Consider the following 13,492-nt stretch of genomic DNA (forward strand, 5'->3'; position numbering starts at 1 on the left):
TTATCCTAAATCCATTTTATTGTTCTTAAGTAACAAAGACATCAACCATTAGACAAAATAAACAAAGTTTTATCAAAATATTGTTGATTGTTGCATCTGAAAAGGACAATATGATAACAACAGAAAAGAGCAACATAGCAACTTAATATACAAAAACAATAACCAACAACAAACTGATAAACAAAACAAGAAGGTTTTATATCATTAAACTAATAAGAACAGGTGAAGGAACAGAGAAACACAGAGAAATTAAACACTGAAATGCAACCCAAAACGACATACAATTTCAAAATAATAGTCAACAATAGATGTATTATTTTGTACAGACGTATTCTTTTGTAACAATGGTCAAAACGTATCCATGTCGAGACCTTATGTAAATTTGTTTGAAAACTGTGTTCATAGTAATATTTCCATTTTAGAGACAACCTTGCCTCCGTCACACATCACTGTGATTACCGTCTTTTGTCTCAGGTTGTGCTATCATTCGACCGCCACGGGATGGAGGAATAAGATACAGGGGTCTGACCCAAGAGCAGGTGTGGAGCTTTTGTGTGTCTATTAAACTTCATTACAAATGTGTGGATCTGTGTGAGTTTGGGAGAGCGTTTGTGTTTGGTTACATCAGCCTGCTCTCGTTCTTCATGCAGATCCGTAGCGTGCAGGTGTTGCCGGTAGATTATGAAATCGAGTACATCTGCAGAGGAAACAGAATCATTGTGGGGCCGAAGGTCAGAAAGTGTCTCCCGGACGGCACCTGGACTGATCTCAAGCAGCGGAGCAGATGCTGTAAGTACAACACTAAACATTATTCAGATTTATTTCAGTTTTCATTGATGTCCTAGAAGGAGGTTCATGATGTTTGTGTTTCTCAGTACTCCCGTGTGCAAGGGTGTGGACGTCTCTGGAAAACGGGCGAGTAACTGTGCATCCGCCGGGTCCGGCGGTGGAGGGCACCATACTGCACTACAGCTGTCTGGAGGGCTTCATCCTGGTGGGCAGAAACAGTACGCAGTGCAATAAACTGGGCAAGTGGGACTCCCCCAAACCTGTGTGCCACTGTGAGTATCAGCCTGTCCTTCACACTGTCACAATACTATTTATTTATTGTGTATAATATAATATAACATTTTTCTCTTTGACTTGCTTCACAGATGACAGACATTACACAGGTGAGAAGGATTTTTTTATCTTGTCATTTAAGATGAAATACTTTTGGAGGACATTTTGACCATTAAAAATGTTCAGTGCATCATTGCAGTAGAAGGAAATAATAATCAGCAAAATCTTATAATGCTAAAATAATTTTCCAGAATTTCGCTATAGTATAAACTTAAAGTTGTAGTGCACCCCAAAATAAACATTCTGTCATCATTTTATATCATTTCAAACCTGTATGACTTACTTTCTTCCCGCAGAACATAAAAGAAGATATTTAGAAAAACGTTGCAAACTAGCCCCCATTCACTTGCATTGGTTTTGTGTCCGCACAATAGAATCGAATGGGGTCGAGTGCTGTTTGGTTACCGACTTTCGGTTCCCAGCTTTCATCAACATCTTCTTTTATGTTCTGTGCAAGAAAGAAAGTCACACAGGTTTGAAATTACAAGAGGGTGAGTAAATGATGACAGAGTTTTCATCTTTGGGTGATCCATCACTTTAAATGAAAAATAACATAGCTACACCAAACAAATCTACTATGTTTGTGCAGATCATAGCAGGAAAAAAGCATTCGACATCATGCTGGATCATGGTAGAAAAGTCTCATTGCAGCGACATTGTATTACACATGCCAGGACAGTAGTCGGCGATGTGTACAGAAACACTAAGCACTTGCGCAGAAACGCATACCCAGTTTTAAGCCCGAAGCACTTTTTAAACTGTGATGTCATATGCCGATCGGTCTGTGCGAAGTCAAACAAGCCTAATGTTGCAGATGTTCACCCCAAAACACAAAAGAAAATGTTTTGAAGAATGTAGGACAGCAAAAGGTTCTGGGGCACTTGTGACTACCATTGCCATTTTTCCTACTATGGTAGTCGATGGGGTCCAAGAACTACTTGGTTATAAGCATTCTTCCACATATCTTTCTTTGTGTTCATCCAAACAAAAAAATTTATACAGGTGTGCATGGGCATAGCTAGCCCCTTTTTCAAAAGCACCCCTAAAAAGAAGCTCAGCACCACTAAAACTTGGAGTAAGAAATGTTGTTATTCTAAAAAAAAATGGTCTTTTACAAGAATCTGGATTTTAGTTTGTTGAATCAATGTTGAAATGATTAAGTAATTTTTCAATAGACACATTTTTTGTTTTTGTGTGAAAAGAGGGTGGGTGGTGGCAATGGGGCTCATTGGGTGCTCAGCAACCCTAAAGCTCTGACCCTAAAATCGCCCCTGCAGGTGTGGAACAACTAGAGAGTGAGTCATTCATGACATAATTTTCCTTTTTGGGTGAACTGTGCCTTTAACATAATAACAAACTGATGAATAAGGTGTTTTAAAACGGGGGAGTTCTAAAACATTTGGGAATGGGGGCGCGAGCACTGTAAAAGAAACACTGACTTATGACCTTGTGATTAGAATACTTGTTTACTACTTACTGCATACGCCATACTGGTTTCTATGTATTTGACATGCATCCCATGCTTATATTGTCACATGTAGCTCAGTGGTAAGAGCATGGCGATAGCAATGCCAAGGTTGTGGTTTGGATCCCAGGGGATTGCACATACTTAGAATCAAATGTATAGGAAAATGCAATGTCAGTCGCTTAGGGTAAAATGTCTGGCAAATGCATAAATGTAAATGGTTGTCCAAACCATTGCAGTCTATCTGTCCTTCGGAGTTTCCTCCCACCTATACCTCGCTTTCGATTTCAACATGGCGGCGGCGTGAAATCAGTCTATTGCATGTTAACTTATGTTAAAGCAAACACACAACAACGTTGTCAAAATTATCTGCGTTTTCACAGATCTAGGAAAGTGCGTAAAAATGCTGTATTATGCTGTAAAACACTGCATTTTTTCATCATGTTACACGTGAGTAACATTCAGTTATTATCTTGTTTAAAGAGTCAGGGTTGCCAGATTGCTGTAACAGCCGATCAAAACAGCCCAATAGCCAGTCAAAACTTTAAGTTAATACCAACAAAAACAGTCAATACCAACACTAAAAAATTACGATTGCGCATCTTCAAGAGATACTCCACACTAAAATTAAAATGCTATCATGGTTTACCCATCAAGTTGTGGTAGTCAATGGCGTCACAGGTCTTTTTCGGGTTTGGAACAACTAGAGAGCGAGTAATTTGAACTATCCCTATTTCTAAACCATCCCGTTAAAATGTTAATGTAAAATCTACAGATTTGGCAACACTTCAGGTCTAAATTCAACCAATGATTGTATTGCTCTTCCCTTCCTCTTGGTGGCACTGTTGAGTCAGAGCCTCAATCCAATTTCCCAATTGAATGAAAGAGTTAAATGACGTTTTATTATCCCATCCAAAGGGGGCAGTGTTCAACAAGCCAGTAAATCACAAATTAACCACCAGGTGGCAGCATAATACACATTAACCACACTTATGCAATACTGACATAGTGTCAAAAGATGGCAGCAGTGAGACTACTGAAAATACAGCCATATTTACTGATGTTATCTTTGAAAACTCACAGCTGCAACTCACTGCTATAGCATGCGTGCGCGCGCACATGACATGCATTAGAAATTCATCTTAAATTCACATTGGTGAGCACAGTGGGTGTCACAAGCCATCATGAGTTTAGATCACATATGCATTCATCACCACCTGACATAACAAGATTGCCTGACCTTGACTTCAATGAATCGGGATGGAGGTGAATGAATCGTCCTGGGGTTTTGGCATTTGTGCGTGCGTGCGACGCCGATTGCAGATCAGCCCCTGGTGTTTGCTAAATTGATTAATGGAGGTGTCACTGTCTCAATATGGCAGTTGATGTCTGCGCACCAGCAGGGCTCGGAGAGAGGGGTGGTGATGGAAGGCCGACCAGCAGGAAATGAGAGAGGATAGGAAGATGAAAATGAAGGAAAGGAAATGAGATGGAAAGAGAGAGTAGTCGAGGAAGAGGAAAGGAGAAAGAGAGGGTAGACAAAAGCAGGGGCTTGTGGGAAGAGAGAGAGAGAGAGAGAGAGAGAGAGAGAGAGAATGGGCAAGTAGAGCAAAAGCAATTTAGGAGGAATGAGGAGAGTAGAGAATGATTTATGCGCTACATCTACTTAGTAAATGGTGTTTTCTCACAGCTTTTACCTGGATGGAGATACACTTCCAAGTTCTCGCACATTCTCTGCCGCCACCTGCCTCTCTTGAGCTTCCTCCCCCACATTCATCACAGACACATCCCTGATCATTTACACACCAGCGGCTGTAATAATCTATATTTCCCAATAAAGCTGATTTACCGTGCTTTGCCAACACACAGCAACATCAGAATGGTTTAAAGCAAACAAAAACTCAAGTTGTATTCAGTATTCATATTTTATACCATGGTCTGATTGAATACTGGATTCTGATTGGCTGGAGGGTGTGCATTAAAACCCCTTAGTAAAACCCCTTAATCACATCGTTCACATTGCTGTTGGATGACTTTATGTCACTCCTGAGGTTTGATATTTTTAAGATAATGAGAAACATTTCACTCGCCCATCGAAATATGTAACAGTAGCTATTATGAATCGTTTTCATAACTGTTTTAATGGCATGTTTAACATTTTGATTTAGCTTAAGCCACCACCGCAATACTGCTACTGGGGCCGGATGCATAAACTGCTTAAACTATTCTTACTATATATCTTATTCATTTACCTTTTTTCTTCAAGATTGGTCATAAGTTCTCAGTTACATATATGGTAGACTGGTCTAATTCAATTCTGATCACTGATCTGGGTAACATGCTATTTCTTGCATTTGGACTTCTTTACACTGTTACACGTTCTGGCTTCTCAAGCTTAACATAGTCAACGTGTTGAACGTAGTATTTCTGTGCTCGATTCACTCCACCAGGGTTCGTACAGGTGTGTTTTGTTGGCAATCGGTGTGTACGTGCATAATGTAAACAATACGAGGGGATAATGCGATGATGTATTGTGTGCTCGTGCGGTATTTCCGTCCAACCTGCCCGCCTGTGGCAGCAATAATCATACAGCTGTATCTGCCTTTTATTCATTTGATCAAACTAAATACTCTTCAAAAAGTATGCAAAACTACTGTATAGGTTTTCAGGATTAATATGTGATTGTCAGAAATTGCGTGTTACCCCATCTTTAACCAATTGCTATAGTAAAATAACTTGTTTGTGGCTGCAACTAGCTCCTGGTCTCAATAAAACTGCACATGTTATAATGTTAGACATGTTGAAACGTCCTGCATTCATTGTTACAGATCGTATTAGTACAATTCACAAAAATCATTTACACAGAGGGATAGAGTGGAAGGTGGGGGACTGTGGAGGACAGCGGGGACGTGTCCTAACTACAATTTTGTCGTCACCACTTTATAAAATAGCTCACGACAGATGTGTCTGATACAGTGGAAATATTTCTAGTTGTACTGCAGAGGTTCAGTTGAGTTGGTGTTTCAATGAGTGGCGATCCAGTGCTGGAGTTATTTTTAATGTTTTGCTGAGTGCTTGTTACGCTTGTTATCAGTCGCAGAAAGCACTGCCGCACACAGCTTGACAGACAATCCAACTTATCGCTTTTCAGCAGCTCATTTTCCATTCCAGTGAAACCACACAACTAATTGGAAATGAATGTGGCCCCACTGCTTATATACATTCAGAGCTGCATTCTGGTTTATTAAAAAATAAATGATTACTGTGGGTTATAAGCTGGAACTCCCAAATATTTGAAGCTCCATATTTAGTGTAACCATTTATATAACCACTAATTTATTGGTATTCGGGAGCTGATCTATGAATGTATCAAAATACTTGCAGATCAGTTGGCAGATATCAAAGGACCAGTGTGTAAGATTAAATAGGATCTATTGACAGACATGCAATATAATATACATAACTAGGTTGTCGGATGTGTTTAAAGACCTTACATAATGAAGCATTCTTTTTAATTATCTTAGAATGAGCTGTTTCTATCGACATAGACTGCGGGTCCTCTTGCATGAAATTTGCCATGTTGTTAGCCCTAAAAGGACAAGCTTTTCGTAAATACAGAGCACATTTTGTAAATACGTTATCTCCTTTTGTCAAAAAAATAAAAAACGTGACAACATCTTTGTCCTTGTTTCAGCCTCTGTAGTGCTTCGAAAAGGAGGGGTCAGCGGTGGACTGAGCCATTGGTTGCAATTGGCAAACACTAGATTATACTATACATCACTGACTGGTCCTTTAATGGGCTAGTTGCAAAAGATGACGGAGGTGAATTTGGAGGTGACAAATTTCCGGTCGTATAACACCATTCAGTTGTTTTGGCTTTACAAATGCTGAGCAATGTAAAGAGCATCTCATATAATACTTTTTTATTTTTTATCCAAAAGCACCCATATTTGCCTGCCAAAAATCCTCCTTTTCCCATACAGAAATTAGTCTGGCGCCAATTAAATGTGACCCAATCTGTAAAAACCCAGCTAGTCTTTTTTTGTGATTTACTAACGTCCTATATAAAGTAAAGAACATTCTGTAAAAATATAATCTTGATATTTTTAATGACGACCAAGTAATACTATGTGAAATCATAATGAAATTAAACTTTGATATGGCAAGCCGAACTAGCTTAAATTGTCCCCTTACAATTTACAGAGCATTCTAATTCTTACTAGTAAAAATGCAATTACGACGAGTAACGCTGGGGACATTTTAAGCTAATTCGATTTGCCATACTTTGATGCTCGTAATAATCTTATAATTCGATTTTGAGACTTTGAGTTTTCACAGACTGGATCACATAGTCACTTGAATTAGTATACATTTTTTTCTAAATGTCCTCTACTAAAGAATTGTGAAGTTTCCATTACCAGATGCGACTAAAATGTAATTTCTTGTCTCATCGTCTTCCAGTAGCTCAATTGGTAAAGCACTGCGTTTGCAACACAAAGTTTATGGCTTCAATCCCAGGTAACACACATACTGATAAAAGAAACCTATAAGCTAAATGCCCCGTAAGTCGCTTTGGATAATGAAGTCTGCCAAATGCATAGATGTAATGAAATGTCTCCCGTATTGTCGTTCTTGCAATTGGAAGAATCATTCAACCAAACAAATAGTAAAGATTTACGCATTCAACTTTATTACTTACACTTAGTGATTTAAACAATCTCCCGACCCAATGTTTGAGTAGACAGTGGACTGTTAGAGTGAAGGAAATATGACATTGAAGTCCTGGCATTGAATACACTGTCTGGCCATTTGAAAGAAATAGATGCTGTGGTTGGAAATCGCTTCGGTCGTAGTGGGTGAGACGGGTGGATTTGGTTCATTGATTGATGAAATAGGCAGCCAAGAATGAGTGTAATGAAGGTTCCGTGTTTGTTGTGGGTTTTTGTCATTAGACAAGCACATTGATGCTCTCCAGAGAGGAGAACTTAAGAGATGCTGCTGTTCGGTATTGGTGTTTGGAGTGAAGCGCTGTGATTGGTTTGCTCCCAACATGCAGCATGCCGCATTAGAGGATTTTAATTAAGAGAGGATGCACACAGAGATAGTGCAATCGCTCTTTCTCTCGCTCTCTTTAGGTCTTGCTGTGACTTTGCCACCTATTGACAGAGCTCACGGCATGTAAAAGGTCACTTCGTGAATGCATTTTAGTTGCCGTGTCATGCTTGTTGCAGTTGGTTTTGATAAGTCAGTCTTACATGTGTTTATTTGTATACTTTAAATGTCTGTTCGCTCCATTCGTGTGTGAATTTCATAGCCATCCAAGGATTTCATAGCCTCCATCTGAATCGAATTCCCCTTTTGAATTGAAGTGTCTCCGCAATGGCCACATAAACCTGGAACGTGCTTCTGCATCCACGCTCGTGATCTCATCCTCGACGTGCATATAAAACCTGTGTGCAGTGGAGCAAGCAAGCAAAATCGCAGAGAATAAACATGGGCCGGTTCGATTGCTCCTTACTTTCAGAGTAGCGTTTGGTTTAAAAGCACTAATAAATAATTCAAGAACAATCACGGAATTGACAGACCTGAAATCGCAGAAACGGCTCGCACCTCCGGCGTGTCAAAGGAGGCGCGTTTGCAGTCTTATTCCTGTAACTGCACCTGTGAGCGTATCGCCGAATACAACACAATCGCTGCTACTGTGATTGCTAGGGGGTTCTGGGTGTTTTTGTATAAGCTATTTCAAAAGAAGTAAACACTGGTTCAGAAGCACACCCGGTTTCTGTTTTTATATATTATTTGCTATTATAATCTTACAATGTAATTAAATTAACAAACAAACATCTTAAAGACATATAGCGTTATATTAGGAAATAAGGAAAAAAACTGAAACAGTGAAAATGAACAAACTGAAAATTTGTTTATGTTTATGTTTAATAGAATGTGTTTATTAATTAAATGTATTAATACATGTGACATTTCTTATTAAAGACCGATCACAAAAAATGGCAAAAAAAATATGAATTTACTGTATATAGACAGATAAAGACAGAAATGTAATGTGGTAAATTCCCATGTGGTGTCTCTGGTATCCACTAAAATGACATCAAGACCAGTTGGTTAATAAAAGCAGTTGCAAAAAACGACTAGAAAGAGCGAACAATGTATTTTAATTTCATGGAATTCTGATGATTTTACATATTAAAAAATGCTTTTAAAAATTACTATTAGAGATAAAGGTTTTAAATGCACAAGTTGGGTGTAAATACCGTAAAACAAGCAAAAATGTAATACATTTGAAAGGTATAAAGAATTATTTTCAGTTTCTTATTCTGACAGAAAATTACAGCTTTTTATTTACATGGAAGTTTTTATGAAACTAGGTCTAGAAAAGAAAGAGATTCGGCACCCAAACACCCTTAAGCGTGCTTGCCATCGCCGTTCATTATTTTTTAAGACTTCCCACGGTGTTTCTGCTGAAAGTAAACACAATTTCTGTGACTCTACAAAGCACATGAATATTTAATGGGCCGAGCCTTCAGTTTATGAGTGGTTGTCTGTTGCTTAACAGCTCACTAACACTGTTCCACATTATAATTCTGTGGCCGTCCTCTGAACCGGGGTTAAAGGTGGATTTAACCCGATATTAACCCAGAAGATAACTCAGGTTAAAGCTTAGTGTAAAAAGCCTACAAGAAATCCGATCCACTGTCCGCATAAACGTCAGTAATCATCTTGGAATGCGGTAAGCCAGCAGCGGTTGGCCTGGAAGTTGTGGGATGAAGCCGCTATCATTAGCGTAGTGATTTATCGGTGTATCTGCTGAACCCCAGCACCTCCATCATGCCCACTCATCATCAGCACAGCCCAGGTTAAGTGGCTCACCTGCGGGCGGTCTTTGAGGGAATCGTTCTTGTAGCATCCTAATCCTCCAGTGGAGCTCATCACCCAGCTTTCCACCCCATTCCCCTTTCTATTCTCTCCCTCAACCCTTTCTCAGTAAAACTCTTGTATCAATAATGTGGCCATTGATTTGCATCCAAGAATCGTCTCGAAGGCTATTTGAAAATTCCGATCGCATGGTCGCAACAAACACATTAACTTCTGCTGTGGCGTAAGCGTGTTTAAGATCTAACTTTGCATATGTTTCGCAATTATTCCTGCCGCATTAGCGCATAGGGTTTTTTACGAGGATCTCCATTACGCGCTGCATGACTCCGTTGCAGCCGCATGCAAGAGGAAGATGCTGATGCAATTGCATCTAAATTGTTTATCGTCGTCTTCCCTCCCTCGAATTCTACCGGAAACACCAGCATCAATCCTACTAATTTTCTTTGATGCTACTCATCACGGCCGGAAAACACGGGGTGCCCAAAAATGCAGTAAGCAAGCTTGGTGTGAGAGATGGGTCATAAACATGAGGAATAGCATAGCCAGAAATAGCAGAGTGGGTCCAATTCTGCTCAGACGGGTGGGGAGATTAGAGATTGTTTTACTGGAGCATGGCACATCACATTAATGTTATTACATCTAGCTAAATGAGAAGCCGGGGGAGAGGAGATAAAGCCACAGGTAAGATGAGGAAAACAGAAACTTTACACTAGGCCACATGAATACTGTGGCTAAACAGCAATGTCACTCCTTTCTGAGTTCCTAATACCATTTCTAAAATTTACTATGGGGAAGGAACAATGCAAACATTCTCTTGTAGGTCGGTTCTGAGTTATAGTGGATGCAGTAATTTTTGGCCTGAAACTTGAATTGGCTGTGAAAATGCACTTGTTTTCATTGGTCTTCTGGACATACGCCCAGTTTTAAAAACCCATTTAATGAATTATTGCAAACATGATCAACAAAAAATGTTCACATGTTAATCTAAAACGAGCCAAATTTGCACTGAACATGTTGCATGTTTGCTATGACAGTGACAAGACAGCACAGCACCGTTTCAGTGTTTTTAGTGTCTACTTAAACTAAACTGTGGATGACTGGGGCATAAGACGCTATTTGCATTGAGGTAGTGCATGTAAATGTGGCAAGCTGTTTAGTGCGATTTAAGCAGAAATACGCGATCGCTCTGTGTGCATGTACCCCATTAAGTTTAGACCAAAATCATTTTATTCGAATATCTTCTGTCATGAAGATTTGACCCTTAAACTGTCAGACAAAGATTTAGAGAAAAGAGTGTGAATAGTGCAGTAACCACAAACTACACTGTAAAGTGGACCTAAAATGTGTAGGATTAAGGAAGATCTATTAATATTATACATAACTGGGTTGTCAGATGTGTATAAAGACCTTACATAATGAAGCGTTAGGTTTTTATTACCTTAGAATGAGCTTTTTCTGTCTACATACACTCTTGCATGAAAAGTGGCCATGTTGTTTCTACAGTTGCCCTAAATGGACAAACTGCTCTACAGAGCGCGTTTCGTAAATATGTTGTGTCCTTTGGCAAAGAAGCAAAAACGTGTCATCCTTAGTGCTTCAAATGAAAGGAGGATGGATGCAGTGATCCGTCGGTTGCAATTCACAACCTCACCGCTAGATGCAGCTAAAATCTCCACATAGCGCCTTTAAATTGGACATACAATAACAAACTCAATACTATACAACGTTTAACAAAACTCATCCACGACTTCCAGCATGCATTGCAGTTGATCAGAATTCTTTTGACGATTTGACACTATTGTTGAGGTTTGTATGATAAGCGTTGATGTCAGAATGTGTCAGTAATATATTCATTAATTAACTTTCACCAATAGTTAGAACAGCAGTTACACCAATTATGAATGTCTCCATCTCACTCTTATTTTCTGTCAGTTCTATGATTTTATTTCAACCAGACAAGTAAAAAAAAATCAGACTACTTTAGCTGATCTGTGTCATTAAACTCTTTCCTTATCAGTCAAGTGAGTTGTTCTTTTGTTGCACAAATTGCTTCTATTGTTTTCCCCTACTTTTTAAGTCGCTTCGGATAAAAGCGTCTGCTAAATGACTAAATGTAAATGTAAGTGTTCTGAGTGAATCACTGCAATTTCTGAAAATTAATTCATTCGATTCATTTATGTCAATGGTCAAGAGTCTAACTAAAGGAAAACCTGATCATCATAATGGTGACATGATACAAAACTATAATTTGCAATACAAATTAAAAACTAAACCTTTGTTAATTTTCAATAAGAACTTTTGTACACGTGTATGAAACTGTTTGTAAGTGAAGATGGTGGTGCTGTTTATGCAGTTGTTAGCATCACTCAAAGCAATACGTTGTTTTATATACAACTAACAATTAAAAGGGAATTACTGTATTATTATTTGAATTAACAGTGTAGTTTGAAAAAGTATCCTGTATTCGTAAAGAAATCACTCCTGGTGTTGTCATTGCAAAACCTGAAAAATGAACGTGTCGCGGCATGCAAACAACTAAGTGACTAAATCCAAAATGGGAAAAAGGTGAGGTGGTGGAGTAAGCAGACATCAGAGATGGTCTGGAAATATTTATATTTCACAATAGCTTGCTTTATTGTCATTACTTCCATTGGAGACCAAGCGTAAGACAAAAACAATTGTTACGCAGCATGCAGTGCAACAAACTGGCAACACTGTAGAGCAAGAATATTTTCTCAGCAAAAAGTATTTACCTGCCGTACGTCAAAATAATGGTTTTCTGTAATTAGACTCTACCTGACTGGACGGACCAAACCGAGCAGCGTTCCACAGTAATTTAGAACAACTGTGCGCTTTAAACCATGCTGTTGTTTTTTGGCGCGTCTTAGCCAGGAGCGTTAACCATCAGTGGGCTGGTGGAGAATTTAGAGGGACAGACGTTCCAAACAGCAGGTGTGTTATTAAGCAACGCCTGGTCATATTTCACACTCCAATTCAGCAGAGCAGCCAGCGGCTGCGGTCGCGTCTCCCTCGATGCGACGCATTACCACTGCGAAAAGATCTTGCTTCCTCATTGCCTGTTATCAGAACGACAAACACAGAGGTGGTTTAATGCCTGTCGGTCGTGAAAGACGGTGCTTTTTCCTTCTATTTGATCTCGTCTGAGCTCCTCAGTCATCTCTGACAGCCGAATGATCTGTCTCCTAGCGTTCTCCAATTCATTTACTTCCAGGAGGCCTGGGGAATGGGCGACGATGCAATTTCGAACCCGGGCGTTTAGCAGTAAATGAAATTTGGTGTCAAATGTAACAAATCTGTTTGGAGGATGCACTCTCCAGCAGGCAAATGAAAGAATTACTGGTGAATGAAAGGGAACTCTGTGTCTCGCTACTGAGATCTCACTCCAGACAGCCTGTTGAGGAACCAAGTAGGAGGGGAGCATCATTTCAGACAACTTTCTTTCATTCATTCATTCATTTTATTTAAAGACTGAATTTGATCTATACTTGCACCTTGAAGAAAATGAAGCATATCAGTCCTCACAGCTGCCTGCAGTGACCTGGCAACCTCAAGAACCAATCAAGCAGGCCAGCTGTGACCTGGCAACCGCTCGGCCTATCACGGTTTCCCGCTGTGACCTCACAGACATAACATGTCTCTGTTGTATGAGCATTAGCCGGCAGCCACCTGTCACTTCACTTATTCCACTTGTCTGTGGAGGTCAAAGAATCGACACAGCTTTTTAAATTACGGCCCGTATTACGAATGAAGTTGATAGTGTGTCATTTTCTTCGACAATATGTCTTGATGGTGGGTTATTACAGTGCTCATTTATCTGTTTCTGAAGCTTTCAATATGTTCTGACATTTCTCTCCTATTTAATGACCTGATATCCAGACAGCCGAGTTTTGTGGCATCATGTAAAAAAAATTGCTCAGTTCCAGTCGTGTTTTTAAAGACGATTAATCGTGATGAATTCATTCCAAAATGGATGCTTGTGTTCATATAATGTGT

General features: G+C 39.4%; 1 protein-coding gene across 1 annotated transcript in view; it reads left to right on the forward strand.

Annotated features, from left to right (window-relative positions):
• Nucleotides 1–13,492, forward strand: part of gabbr1b (gamma-aminobutyric acid (GABA) B receptor, 1b) — a 93,967-nt gene that overhangs the window by 26,191 nt on the left and 54,284 nt on the right. The window contains exons 3-6 of the mRNA XM_079484079.1: nt 475–539; nt 651–789; nt 876–1,061; nt 1,155–1,172. Coding sequence (XP_079340205.1) covers nt 475–539; nt 651–789; nt 876–1,061; nt 1,155–1,172 — 408 coding nt within the window. The remainder of the gene's footprint in view (nt 1–474; nt 540–650; nt 790–875; nt 1,062–1,154; nt 1,173–13,492) is intronic.

This window comes from Barbatula barbatula, assembly GCF_947034865.1.
Source record: "Barbatula barbatula genome assembly, chromosome: 21".
Lineage (NCBI taxonomy): Eukaryota > Metazoa > Chordata > Actinopteri > Cypriniformes > Nemacheilidae > Barbatula > Barbatula barbatula.